General features: G+C 30.5%; 5 protein-coding genes across 8 annotated transcripts in view; 3 read left to right on the top strand and 2 right to left on the bottom strand.

Moving 5' to 3' along the window:
- Nucleotides 1-453: 453 nt before the first annotated feature.
- Nucleotides 454-2044, bottom strand: eca (transmembrane p24 trafficking protein eclair). Its single transcript, XM_011645956.3, has 4 exons — nucleotides 1626-2044; nucleotides 1213-1433; nucleotides 949-1095; nucleotides 454-861 (listed from the first exon to the last, which is right to left on the bottom strand). The coding sequence occupies exons 1-4, from the start codon at nucleotides 1768-1770 to the stop codon at nucleotides 712-714; spliced, it is 663 nt and encodes a 220-aa protein (XP_011644258.2). The 5' UTR covers nucleotides 1771-2044; the 3' UTR covers nucleotides 454-711.
- Nucleotides 2045-2361: 317 nt separating this feature from the next.
- Nucleotides 2362-6511, top strand: Got1 (Glutamate oxaloacetate transaminase 1). Of its 4 annotated transcripts, XM_089079559.1 has the most exons (8): nucleotides 2362-2451; nucleotides 2529-2579; nucleotides 2879-2994; nucleotides 3564-3854; nucleotides 3928-4199; nucleotides 4341-4618; nucleotides 4687-4829; nucleotides 4921-6511. In XM_089079559.1, exons 3-8 carry the CDS (start codon nucleotides 2883-2885, stop codon nucleotides 5082-5084), a joined length of 1260 nt encoding a protein of 419 aa, XP_088935685.1. In that variant the 5' UTR covers nucleotides 2362-2451; nucleotides 2529-2579; nucleotides 2879-2882; the 3' UTR covers nucleotides 5085-6511. The 4 variants fall into 4 exon arrangements, with proteins under 4 accessions (XP_088935685.1, XP_088935686.1, XP_088935683.1 ...); XM_089079560.1 differs by lacking the exons at nucleotides 2362-2451; nucleotides 2529-2579 and adding an exon at nucleotides 2590-2640; XM_089079557.1 differs by lacking the exons at nucleotides 2362-2451; nucleotides 2529-2579 and having other exon boundaries at nucleotides 2656-2994.
- Nucleotides 6512-7096: 585 nt separating this feature from the next.
- On the bottom strand, nucleotides 7097-11686 carry LOC105431638 (small integral membrane protein 8). Its single transcript, XM_011645953.2, has 3 exons — nucleotides 11546-11686; nucleotides 7374-7590; nucleotides 7097-7293 (listed from the first exon to the last, which is right to left on the bottom strand). Exons 2-3 carry the CDS (start codon nucleotides 7473-7475, stop codon nucleotides 7135-7137), a joined length of 261 nt encoding a protein of 86 aa, XP_011644255.1. The 5' UTR covers nucleotides 7476-7590; nucleotides 11546-11686; the 3' UTR covers nucleotides 7097-7134.
- Nucleotides 7830-11372, top strand: LOC105431639 (uncharacterized). Its single transcript, XM_011645954.2, has 2 exons — nucleotides 7830-7971; nucleotides 8248-11372. Exon 2 carries the CDS (start codon nucleotides 8276-8278, stop codon nucleotides 10955-10957), a length of 2682 nt encoding a protein of 893 aa, XP_011644256.2. The 5' UTR covers nucleotides 7830-7971; nucleotides 8248-8275; the 3' UTR covers nucleotides 10958-11372.
- A 149-nt stretch (nucleotides 11687-11835) lies between the features above and the next one.
- Dnali1 (Putative inner dynein arm light chain, axonemal Dnali1) overlaps nucleotides 11836-13401 on the top strand; it is a 1774-nt gene continuing 208 nt past the window's right edge. The window contains exons 1-6 of the mRNA XM_011645955.3: nucleotides 11836-11976; nucleotides 12172-12333; nucleotides 12452-12584; nucleotides 12693-12838; nucleotides 12954-13151; nucleotides 13369-13401. The exon at nucleotides 13369-13401 is cut by the window's right edge and continues 208 nt beyond it. Of these exons, the coding sequence (XP_011644257.2) occupies nucleotides 11884-11976; nucleotides 12172-12333; nucleotides 12452-12584; nucleotides 12693-12838; nucleotides 12954-13151; nucleotides 13369-13401 (765 nt within the window). The 5' untranslated portion in view covers nucleotides 11836-11883. The remainder of the gene's footprint in view (nucleotides 11977-12171; nucleotides 12334-12451; nucleotides 12585-12692; nucleotides 12839-12953; nucleotides 13152-13368) is intronic.

Below are 13401 nucleotides of genomic sequence, written 5' to 3'. Positions count from 1 at the left end.
ATCCTTATTTAACATTTGATAAACAACAAGAATGAAATGATGCATATACATCTAGTGTTTCTGAATTCAGTCCTATGATAATAATTGTATTGTATTTGTGACTGTAAAATTTACTGTCACATTGAAAATTAATAGTTTACGTACATTACATTACAGTGTGTCACATTATGCGTAATACATTTTCAGTACTGATAATCAATTTTGGAACATAGTCTGCATGTGATACATGCATACATACGTATTTTATATTGTATCTTATCCAAAAGAATATAAAGATAAATATTCTGCAAAAAAGTTTTAATTTCTATAAAGGAAAACTAGTTAAGCATTCGTAAATCTGTGTGTATATTGTATGTATGTATGTATGTATAAAAGGATTCTAATATTGAGATCACAAATGATATAAGTATGGTCAAAATTTTATCGAAATGAAAAAGAATCTAATAAGAAATATTTTATTTAATTATATCTTATATATATTTTATTCTCACAATTTATACGTATTACACAATTGTATATATAATCACAAAAAATTTATTCATATTTTAAGAAATAACTGGTAATTTTATACAAATATATCAATTCGACAAGCACAAGTATTACAATGAGAATTGTCTAACAAATGTGTTTTAAATAAAATTTAGACATATGAATGATACTGTTGCTGATGAAACTAGCATACATCTCTCCCATCACACATATACAGAACAGTTAAACCAATTTTTTTGCCTCAAAGAAGCTCTTAAGATGCTTCATTTGCCATGCACCCATAATCAGAACAATTACAGTTTGCGTCAGAGACCACCAGAATACACGACGATGAGTACTTTCAGATGTTTGCCTGAAGCGCTCTTCCCGATACTGAAAAATTATAAAAATTCACACAATAACCCTCCGTTCTTTCTCATGACATTGCTTTGTGTAAAACATGTTTATTTTGCTTTATACTCTTTGGTAATTTTGCTCCTTGGTTATTTGTCCGACTTGGTCCAAGAGCTGGCGTATTCTAAGTTGAAGTTCTGACAATTTTTCCTTCTGTGCTACATTAGCATAATCAATCGCATGTTCCCCTACTTGAATATCCAAATGTACTCTCTATGTAAATAAAAATTAATTTTCAACATAATTAAATTAATATATGCCCCATCTTTTTTATATTTCTTGCGTATAGGCTTGACATGATAATCTTTTTACAATATGCACATATCTTACCAATTGGGTGCCACTAAACCAGGCGGTGCTGTTTGAATACAAGCAGATTACATGCTCTCCTGGAGTATGCGAAGTGAAGGAAATGCGACCTTCGGAACTATAAACTCGAGAGAGGATAGGTTTGTCGTCGGGATCTTTTACCTCGACATGCATTCCAATACCAGGACTACTTGGCATAAAACCACCACTTCTTGGGTCGAAAAGTTCCACTTTGTAATTGACTGCAAAGTTGTAAAAAATATTTAAAGAAAATATTGGAATGAATGAAGGATGAAAGTAGAAAGTAGACACGCGTGCTAAAGAAAATCTCTACACGTAATTGATATGATTCCTAGTTGCAGGGTTTCACATACTCTCCGATATCAATAATTGAAAATTGTTGAAATAATGAAATACTTGGCCTTGAATCTTACCTAAGACCGTAGTATCATCGGGAATCTCCTCGATGAAGCATTTTCGCTCAGTTTCACCGATATGAAAATACAGACCAGTTCCAAAATTGAGAATGCATAGAAACGTAAAAAAAATACCTTCATGTTTTAACATGTTTCGCATCATGGTAATTGGTATATTGCCAATGACGAGACAGTAATATCGAATCACAAATGATCATCTGTCCGTATACCAGACGAAAGTGAACGAAACCGGTACAGACGGAACATACGTCACCTCGAAAAACCGAGAACGGGCTATGCTCGCACAGGCAACAACTGCTAGGAGGAATTCTCGATCTCAAATATGTATGCACATACGTATGCACGTACGTATGTATATATGCCGACGTTGGTAGGCTTGACAGAGAAAACACGTCACATCGTATACGTGGATGTAGTGGCGGTAGTGTACATACAGGGGATTTTGACGGTCCCACGAAAAAGGCCGGGATGGTCTCTCTCAGGCTTCTCTCTAGCTGTACTTATGTAAAACGAAGAAACAAATCACCGATGGTAGGGAGATGGAATTTGGCGTGCTGCGTTTCGATATTGCTGGCAGTGAATACACTGCCAGTACTGAAAATATATAGTTCAGGTCACGCATATTATAGATTTAGCCATAGAGTTCAGTAATGTAATCTTAAGACGATCTTAAATATAAGAACTGACTATGAATATCGCCCATAATATACGTTACGCATATTATAGATTTTCGTATACGATAGGTATACGAAATATATGGATATAATTCGAAAATAAGACCTCGGTATTGCGATCGCTCGTTGAACGATTACATAAACATTAAGTGTAATAAACATTAATTATTCTTATCTTTAAATCCTGAACAATTATGTTCAATTTTTATTTTACTGCTTGGTGAAGGAGTGGTTACAGCACTGGTTGCACCCACTGAGAATCACCGCACATCGCACGGTATGAAAAAGAGCAGTATATGAGTTTCATGAAATAGCTAATTACGTCAATCAGTACCGTAGTATACAAAAATTCTGGCATATATAATATATACATATGCATATATACACAATCAAGTTACAGTCTACAGTTACTTCGCCAATCTTCGCGCGTAGCTTCGTCTCGACATCGCTTTACTTACTCAAACATATTTTTCTTCGCATTACACTTACACTTTTCACAAAAATTCTTTTTCTTCATTTAATATCTTCATTTAATATTGTTGACTTCATCTCAGTCCTGTTATTTATTTGCCTTAGCAACATGAATACCAGGTTCACTGGAATAGAATTGGGACCTCCCATCGAGGTTTTTGCGTTGCAAAAAACATTTGTCGATGATACTTATGAAAATAAAGTTAATCTTCTCGTAGGAGGTATGTAACTCTATTTTATTTTTTATAATTATTATATTTAAGACTATTTTATTCTTCTATTTTCATGCATATAGATTCATAAATTCATTTATATTTTTAGCAAACTTTAAAAAAAATTAGTGTTCTATTATTAATATATGCTAACATCAATGAGCATATTTTAGTATAATCGATATTTTAACAAATTAACAAATTTTCTATATTTTCTCGTTTTTACTTTGTACCCTTGAGGATCACCTCCAGACTTGATTACATAATATTCCATATTACTCGTATACAAATGCACACTTGTACAAAATTGCATATATCACACAAAGTTGAAACTGAAATATTTTAAGAAAATAAATAAAATTATGATAAATAAAAAACATTACCAAATCTATAATGTCAAAAGTAAATATTATTCAAAAAATTTATTTCTCTATTTTTACAAGTTTATTTTTATTTTTGAAATATAAATTTTACTATAAATCTAATTCATATATCTTTCATTGCAATTTATGCTCAATTGAATATGCGCTCAAGTGCTATCTGCAATGAATTATAGAAAATATCCAAATCTTTTTCAGCTTATCGTACTAATGAAGGAAAACCATGGGTTCTGCCAGTTGTAAGAAAGGTAGAGAAGTTGCTTGCTGCCGATGATTTACAAAATCATGAATATTTACCAGTTCTTGGCTTAGAAGCATTCTGTGAAGCTGCTACAAGTATGTTGTTAGGTGCAAATTCTCCTGTTATTGCACAAGGACGAGCCTTTGGTATTCAGTCGCTTTCTGGTACCGGGGCACTGCGAGTTGCCGCTGAATTTTTGAGTCGTATTCTACATTACGATACCTTCTACTATAGTAAACCTTCTTGGGGTAAATAAATTTTAAAAAATAGTATGTTATCTTTATTCCATCTATTAGTAAAAATTTGTGTGTATTGTGTAAGATTATGTGCTGGCAGAAAATCACAGACTGGTATTTACTAATGGAGGATTTAAAAACGCTCATGAATATACATATTGGGATGAAAAGACTCGTAATATCGATTTAGAAGGAATGCTCCATGATTTACGAGAAGCTCCAGAAAATGCTGTTATTATTCTACATTCATGTGCACATAATCCTACCGGGTGCGATCCAACTCCGAAGCAATGGACTAAAATTGCTGATGTGATACAGGAAAAAAGACTTTTTCCGTTATTCGATAGTGCATATCAGGTTAATATATATATATATATATATATATATATATATATATATATATATAAAATTGATAGATATCTAATAGAGCACATAGAACATGTGTATATTGCATATCTCTTTACAATATGTTCAAGTTTATATGTTGATCCTTAATAGGGTTTTGCAAGTGGAGATTTGGATAAAGATGCATATGCTGTAAGAATGTTTGCCGAACGTGGAATCGAATTTATCTGTACGCAAAGCTTTGCGAAAAATTTTGGATTATACAACGAAAGGGTCGGCAATATAATTTTCGTAATGGCGGATACAAAAGAAATGATCCACGCTAAATCACAATTAACATTAATCATTCGAGGAATGTATAGCAATCCTCCTAATCATGGTGCTCGGATTGTAGCAACAGTACTGAAAAATCCAGAGCTCTTTGAGGAATGGTACTGTATTATTTATAAAACACTTAGAAATAATTATATTTTGATTACTTAATGTTCAATATTTTTAGGAAAGATCACATTAGAACAATGTCAAATAGAATTAAAGAAATGAGAATAGGCTTGCATCAAAGATTGCTCAAATTAGGCACTCCAGGTACTTGGGATCATATTGTTCAACAAATTGGAATGTTTTCATATACAGGACTCAATGGTTAGTTGTAAAAAGTATATTGTTGGGTTTACAATGTAGATTGAGATTGAAATAAGTTATGAAAAAAATTTGTCCTTTCAATTTCTTTTAGAAAAGCAAGTGCTGCATCTGAGGAATCATTATCACATTTACACGTTACGCAGTGGACGCATAAATATGTGTGGACTTAACGAAACCAATTTAGATTATGTCGCGAACGCAATTAATGAAACGATTAAACTGTTTCCAGATGCACAGAGTGATTGTACGTGTTAGGATATAATATTACAAGTACAAATTAATATTCAAGTCTGAATATTTAAAATGGCAATGTTTTATAGATCGTATATGTAATATAAAAAAATTCAATATCTTTAGTTATAGTTAGTAATGAGAGAAATGATTATTTTTTTTACTATTATTGAAATTTGATATACAAAGTCATGTATCTTGTCTTCATCCATTTGAGATCAAATTATTTTATACATATGTACTCTTTCTGGGATAAATTTTTTTCATTCTCTTATAAAATTCTACAAGATAAGATACAAAATATTGCAAAAACTATTACATGATGCCAAATTTTTCTGTATATTAATGTCATACTGTTATATGAAGAATATTTTTTAGCTGCATAATTTACATACATGTGTTTATAGAGTTATATAAAAGTAAAAAAGTTATTTAGTAATTTAGAAAAATGTCAAAAATGTTCTAAAAATATCTAATACCTATAAAGGTAAACTCATTTGTTAAAAATTTTAGCAGATGTTAAAATTTCATAGTGATTTTATTTAAACTGTAGAATCAATAAAATGTATACAGAAAAGATTGTATACAGAAAAAGATAATATCAAAAGATATTATAAAAAAAAATATGTATTAAAATGATAAATTTTCATTTGTTTTAATAGTTTATATTATTTGTATGTGTGTGTGTGTGTGTGTGTGTGTGTGTGTGTGTGTGTGTGTGTGATAAAAAAATTTATATTAAACTTGAAGAATTATTTTTTTCATAGTATTATATATATTCCTCATAACATAATATTAATATGATAGTGCTAAACACAAAAATAGATGTCAATTTAAAAAAAATGGGGAATTTATATATATATATATATATATATATATATATATTTATATTTATATTTATCGTAATTTATAGTACTAGAACATAACAAAATAATTACATTTTGGTTTAGCAATACTTATTACTTCTGTAACATACAATGGGCTTCCTTATACAAGAGTACATACACACACACACACACACACACACACACACACACACAAATTATAATTATACATATTTTATTAAACTTTTGTTATTAACATTGATAAATATAAATTTGATAACAAGAACAACTGATATACTTAAAAAATATTACATATATGTATATGATAAAGCAATTAATAATATGAATATATTTTTTGTGATAACTGTTCTATTCAAAAATTAGGACCAATTTATTCCCAATCAATGCAAAAATATATAATATGATTGGAAAGAAATATCCAATATTTCCAACTACAATGTACAATGTACCAATTTGCAGTAAAATTTACATAAATTTGTACAAATAGTTATAAATAATATTTTGTAAAAGAATCTAGAATTTTATATAAAATTATATTATATGAATCTATAATCGTTACCAATAAAATCTTTGTGATATAACATCACATAAAATTTTGATTGATAATATATCTATATGATTAATTTCTATTATAAACCTACTCGGTTATAGAATATATTTCAATAAATAAGAATTTATACAATAATTTTATGCATTTTATCTTAGTATTTGTAACAATTATAGGAATTTTAGGGAACAAAGTTGTGTACAAAATGATTTAGATTATTATATTTTAAATCTAAAAATGGATAATTTTCCTAAATGTATAAATATAATAATAAATCAATCAAATGGACATGAATTGACAAATACAATTGCGATAGAAAAAAAAAAATATATATATATATATATTAAGATGTTATTTGTTGTTCATTACATAATGTCACATCAATAATAAAGATGATAGAGATGAATATCTCATAAAGTAAATTTTTGGCAAGAAAAAAGATCTCAAGGGATAAAATTTAACATTAAACTCTATGGCAGACTTTGAAATTTGAATATATCGTGCTCTAAAAGATTATGAATTTTGATTAAAAACTGCAAACATTCAAATACAATATATACAATTGAATTTAGATTTACATAAATACATTGTTAAAACTTGAATAAATTATTTAATTATATTTAATTATATTTATAATAACAAAGTAGTATAAAATAATCTTTATTTATTGAGGATTTTTTATTTAATCAGTCCACTTGGATACTTTTTTTTCTAATACTATTGTATCATCTGATTTGACCACAGCGTGATAATTATTCCTTTTTTGATCAGAATTCATATAAAATATATATCCTGAGCAACCCAACATTGCTACAATACCAAAAATCATAACGGCTTTATTCTGTAAATAACATTTCACTTAATCTTGACAATATTAAACTCGATGTCGATTGAAATTTTATTAATACTTGCAAATCTTACCGGTTTGGTGTATAATTCGAAGTTAATGACACGAAATAACGTAGTGCTCCGTAATGATCGTAAGCCATCACCTGGCGTTGTTTTGCGAGTATTTTTATTCATCGCTTTATCTCTCGGTTACACGATCTTTTTATTAAAACACGCTTACGTACAGAAGATTATCTAACCTAGCATGACTCGTTTGCCGAGATTGGATCAGTATGTGCTTGGTTTATAACTGGAAAAAAGTAAGGAAAAAATATCAGTCAAGAGTTAAAATCGCGAAAGAAACATTTATTCGACGTATGTATGTATATCATTTATTTGACAGTATCAAATGAACCGCACCCGAAATCTTATTGGCTGTAAGATAATGACAGAGTCGCGCAGCCATATTGGCCATGTTGCGGCATACTCGTAGAATTCCTCAAACATATATTTCATGATACAGAGCAAGTTCTTGACAAAATAGAGAATTTGCGCGTCTACGCGGAAAAGTTTTTCTTAAACTGTGCAAATTCAATAATGTCAAAATGAGAGACATTGTCCTTTTTTGAAGAGTCTTATATTTATGACCTGTTTGCTTTCGAACGGGAATGAAGCTAATATAAGAAGAGAGGTAAGTAGATTTCTAAACTGTTTCAACATCGCGTCCAACGGTGCAACATGTCAAATTTTCAAAGACGATTTGTTCAAAAGATATACAAATAAAAGCTTGTTTCTTTTAAATCCATCTTTTGCATTAATATTTATTTTCATTTTATAATAGAGAGAGATTGGAAGAAATAAAATTTCTTTATGCCGTTTATTGAAATATAATCAAGTGAAATATAATATACTACGTGTTTTTTTTTTGCCTTGGTCCATTAACTTTGCTGTTATTCCAAATTTGCAGATTGTTTTCTACATTCAATTGATCAGAAATGCCAGGTTGCGCAGCTATTGGTTGCAATAATCGCAGCGAAAAGGGATTTATTATGAAATGTTTTCCACGTGATCCAATATTAAGAAAAATTTGGCAGGACCGCGTGGCTAGAGCTGATTGGGAACCATCCAACAATTCTTTTCTTTGCCAGGTACATTTTGAACCCGAAGAATGGTTTGTAAGCGAAACTGGTAGACTCAAATTAAAAAAGAACGCTGTTCCTTCTATATTTACTATAACGTCAACTAGAAAATCTGCCAAAAAACGTCTTAAGTTAACAAATGTCAAGAATGAAAACCAATGTGAAAACGATTGTTCGACAGAATCTTTAGAAAACGACACTGAACATTCATCAATTGGCCACTTGGAAGAAAAGGATTCTGATTCGCAGGATGTTGATCCATCTATACAAACGCTTGTATATCAAGCGAATAATTTTCGAAAAAAGATAGAAGATAAACAAATATCTCATAGACAATATATAGATATTACAAATGATCTTCAACAAGAAAATATTATTATAATTTCAGATGATAATAATATGGAGATGGAGATCAATATTAAAGAAAGCGATACCGAAAAGCAAACATGTGTAGAAAATGAAAAATCTGTTAGTGGTTGTATAGCAAAGAAAAAATCAACTGATAATCAGGATGAGGATGTTGTTATAAAGACTGAAATAAATCAAGTCTTTGATGATAGTTATGATGAAATAGAAGAGAAATTAAAACAAATTTGTGATGGTCAACATGAAGAAAACGTTTCTAATATGGAGAAACAGAATTCGATATCCAGAAATCGTAAAAGAGCCTTAGAAAAATCAATAGCACAGATGTCGGTTCACAAAAGTATAAATTATAAATATTCAACGAGGAATGAAATTGGAGATATGCTTACCGACGATAGAGATAATATTGAAATAATCTTTGGTAGTGAAAGCGGAGAAGAATTTTCACGCGTTCCTAGATATACATTTTATAATAACAGCAAAACTAATGATATTGATAAACAAAATCAGAACATAGATATCGATAATATTGCTAATAAAGAGATTGATGAAACGTGTGTTGGATATATAAAAAAAGATGTTTTAAATCGCAGAGAGAACGTACACACATCGAACGTGACAACTGCTATGAAATATGAATGGAGAACTGGAGAAGAAGTTACAAAGTCTATAAAAAGATTCGTTCAAAATGCATCTTTTCAACATACAAATTCTACGAGTAATAGAGATACTTCGGACATCGATGTAGAAGATGAAATAAAAAAGGAACTGAACATGTCTGACATGCAATACAGCAAAGATGATGCTATATTACATACGACAAAATTTATGGTCAAAGTGACAGGTGACCGTGAGGATGTGCTTGATATTATGCAAGATTTATTTAGAGATACAAAAAATTTTACCATCCAAGAACATGATAATTGTTTACAACAAGGAAATAATAGATCTGTTACATCTATCATAATAATAGACGATTGTCCGATAAAAGTAAATACCACAAATAAATGCAATGACGATGTTTGTTCGACAAATACGAATACTGCATTAAGAGATGATCAAGCATCGTTTGTTCTGTCGGTTTCAAAAAACAATGAATGTCCAATTACAAGATTACCGTCACCAAATACGAGTGAAGAGAAAAATTTAGACGTAAATAGTATCATTAACAACGCTACCGATCATCAATCAATAACGAATTATACTAATAAAAGTGAAAATGTGAAATTGCAAGAAAAAGTGAAGTTGCAAGAGGATATTATCAGAGAACTAACCAATCAGATTATTGTGCTCAAGGATATGGAGAAACAACTGCAATATAAAAATTTGACACTTAGAGCAAAGACGAGAAAAATGGAAAAAAGGATGAATGACTCGAATAAAAGTACGGATAGCACACCGTCTTCAATGAACTATAAACAAACAGATATGAGACAAAGAGTGATTTATAATCTATCCAATAGAATGAATACCCTTGAAGAGATAAATAAAAAATTAATGAAAACTATAACTATAGAATGTCAGCAAAAGAGGCAATTGGAAAGTCAAATCAAGCAAAGAGACAAACGAATAAAAGAGCTTAACTGGAAATTGGAAAAAGCTTCAAAATATCTTGATCGAGCAGAGAAAAATACAAATACGTACAAGAGGAAGATGTTAAATATGCAAACTTTTATAAGAAGAAAACGGCTTCTAGACAGCGGAAATACAAGTAAATTCCACGAAATAATGATAGACAGCGTGAAGGAAGACTATTCTGAAAGAGTTTTAATAATGGCGATGGAAATTAAAAAAATCTGTGGTATAAACGGATACAAAAAATTGTTAAACCTTGGATTTCCGCTTCCCGCATTGTCGGTTTTGCAATCCGCGCTCAATGACGGTATCTCAGATTCTAATAAAAGTGACAACAAAATTGATCGAGCGAATCTTTTAGAAACCGATACAAATGAAAAACATGATACTCAGTCTACGAACAGTAACGCGGACGTTAGTACGAGGAATCACGCGGAAAACGCAATATCGTTCGGCGGAGATGTCAACGTGATAGAGAATGTGGAAACTGTAACCGGCACGGTTCAAGATATTTTCGAAGAAAGTAACGATGAAGATGATTTTAGTACAAATGAATTGAGAGACCATTTTATTTTGCAATTGAATGCGGTTATATAATATGATCATGGATCGATAGCATATATGCAAAATTTTATGTAACCTTTTATCTTATACCTATGTATAATAATAATAATAATAATAATAATAATAATAATAATAATAATAATAATAATGACATGTAAAATTTACAATTTCAATACATCATTGTATAATAATCTCATCAATTATATAAAAAAAATATTATCAATATTATTTATTGTACATATATACAGTGACATTTCACGCGTTGTAGCCTTGAATTTTGTTTCGGATAACTTGTATAACTATAACTTTATATGTATAAGATGTGTAAAAATATTTTTAAAAGTATGCGTATACATACATGTGTGTATATGACCAATCACATTTTTGACATGACAAATTTTACTTTCTTTTAAATTATAAATTATTATATTAAACTGTTATTTACAAACCTTCTTGTATTTTTTCAAATCTATTCCATTTTTTCGGGATGATACGAGGAACGAGGAACGCATCTATCAAACTTTTACAATTGTCGCAAGATCATTGACGCATCCCTCCACTTCTGGAGGGATCTGTGATTCGAGTAGGTAGGTAGGTAGGTAGACGATGTATACATTTTACCTGTCATTTTAATTGGAGATTTCATTGAAGCATTGAAATCGGCGCGTTGCTCCGTTACCGCGTGACGGCATGACGGCGCGATGACGTGAAACGAAACGGAATCGAAAAATCGGTCGGCGCACGGTCGACTCGGTGTCGGTGTTCTGCGTTTCCATAGCGATGCTTTCTTAGTTGCCAGTTTTCTTGCCGTGCAAACCTGCAAGCGGAAGTCATTCTTCTAATATTCTAATATTGCTCGGGATAAATAACGATAAATAACTTGGCACGTTAAAACTTTGTGTTCACTACGCGTTCTATACACCAATTCTCTATTTATATATACATTTTTATAAATAAAAATGGCGACAGCAATCAAAGAGCGTACAATTCCTGCCATGGACACGCTAGTCAAGTATGACAATCCAGTTTTAATAACGACTCATCCAGAGAAGGTGCGACACATTTTCATCATTATTTTCAACCGTTCACTGTTTTTATATAAATGTTTATATAAATATCGGATTTCTCGGAAAAGATCAATGCAATTCACGTAATAATCATGTGTACATGTCAAAGCAATAAATATATAAAAGTATACACTTTTGCTTTATACATTTTTCTTTCCTTTTTTCTTTATTAAACAACAGATACGTAAAGATTTACCACTGACGAAGATCGGTATAGGTCCTTGTAAAATTCAAACAACCCCGATTTCGGCTGATACAACACGACGGGAAACTATCGAAATTTTAAATAGAATTTTGCCGCCGAAGGAATGGGAAGAGGATGGCCAGATATGGAGTCAACGTGTATTTAAATTAGAAAGCACTTTTTTAGAAAGCAAATCTATATTCTTAATCACGCGACATATAATAATTGAGAAATAAAATGATATGCGCTACTTAATGATATGGGTACTTTACTTAGGTATCGAGTACTCCCGCAACGAGATTGGATGTAATAAATTTACAAGAGCAACTTGATATGCGATTACAACAAAGACAGGCTAGAGAGACCGGTATCTGTCCCGTTCGTAGACAGCTCTATACTCAATGTTTCGGTAGGCTTGTACATATGCATGCTCACGGATTGCTTTATATTTAACGTACAAAATAAATTGAAATTTAATACATTTGCAGAGTAACCACAATTATTACCACAATTTCAGATGAATTAATACGACAAGTAACTATAAATTGCGCCGAACGTGGATTACTTTTATTGAGAGTAAGGGATGAAATCAAAATGACACTAGCTGCATATCAGACATTGTATCAAAGTAGCATTGCTTTCGGGATGCGTAAGGCATTGCAAGTATGTATCCACATATCCTTATGAATTTTATATATATGTATATATATATATATAGAGGTAAGGCAAATAGATCGAATTTTATACGATCATTGACAAAAAGAACTTATTTTTATAGGCAGAACAAGGCAAAGAAAATTTAATTAATACAGCCGAGGAATTGAAATTACAAAAAATTGAATTGGAGAGAATGGTCGCGAAATTAAGGCTCAAGTATGATCAATCTGAGAAAAGATCAGCTGAACTAAGAGAAGCGGAAGAAAAGAAACATGCGGAGGAAGTGCAATTCCTTAAAAAAACGAATTTGCAATTAAAGGTAAAATGTCTATTTTGAAACAATGCACACCTCTCTCTATCTAGAAATTATATTGTACAAATATTAAGATATTTTACTGCGTACAACCCATTTTGTTTTGTAAATAAGGTTTGATGAAAGGTAAAAATGAGAATTGAAATATGAAAAATACAATATTTTTTTGTATTTTCAAAAAGAGTGAGAATATATTAATTATATCATTAATTATAATTTTCAGACTCAGTTGGAAGGTATTATAGCATCAAAAAAA

Source organism: Pogonomyrmex barbatus, unplaced genomic scaffold (genome assembly GCF_055798465.1).
Source record: "Pogonomyrmex barbatus isolate J1 unplaced genomic scaffold, ASM5579846v1 scaffold3, whole genome shotgun sequence".
Taxonomy (NCBI): Eukaryota; Metazoa; Arthropoda; class Insecta; order Hymenoptera; family Formicidae; genus Pogonomyrmex; species Pogonomyrmex barbatus.
This window is presented reverse-complemented; position numbering and strand designations above follow the sequence as displayed.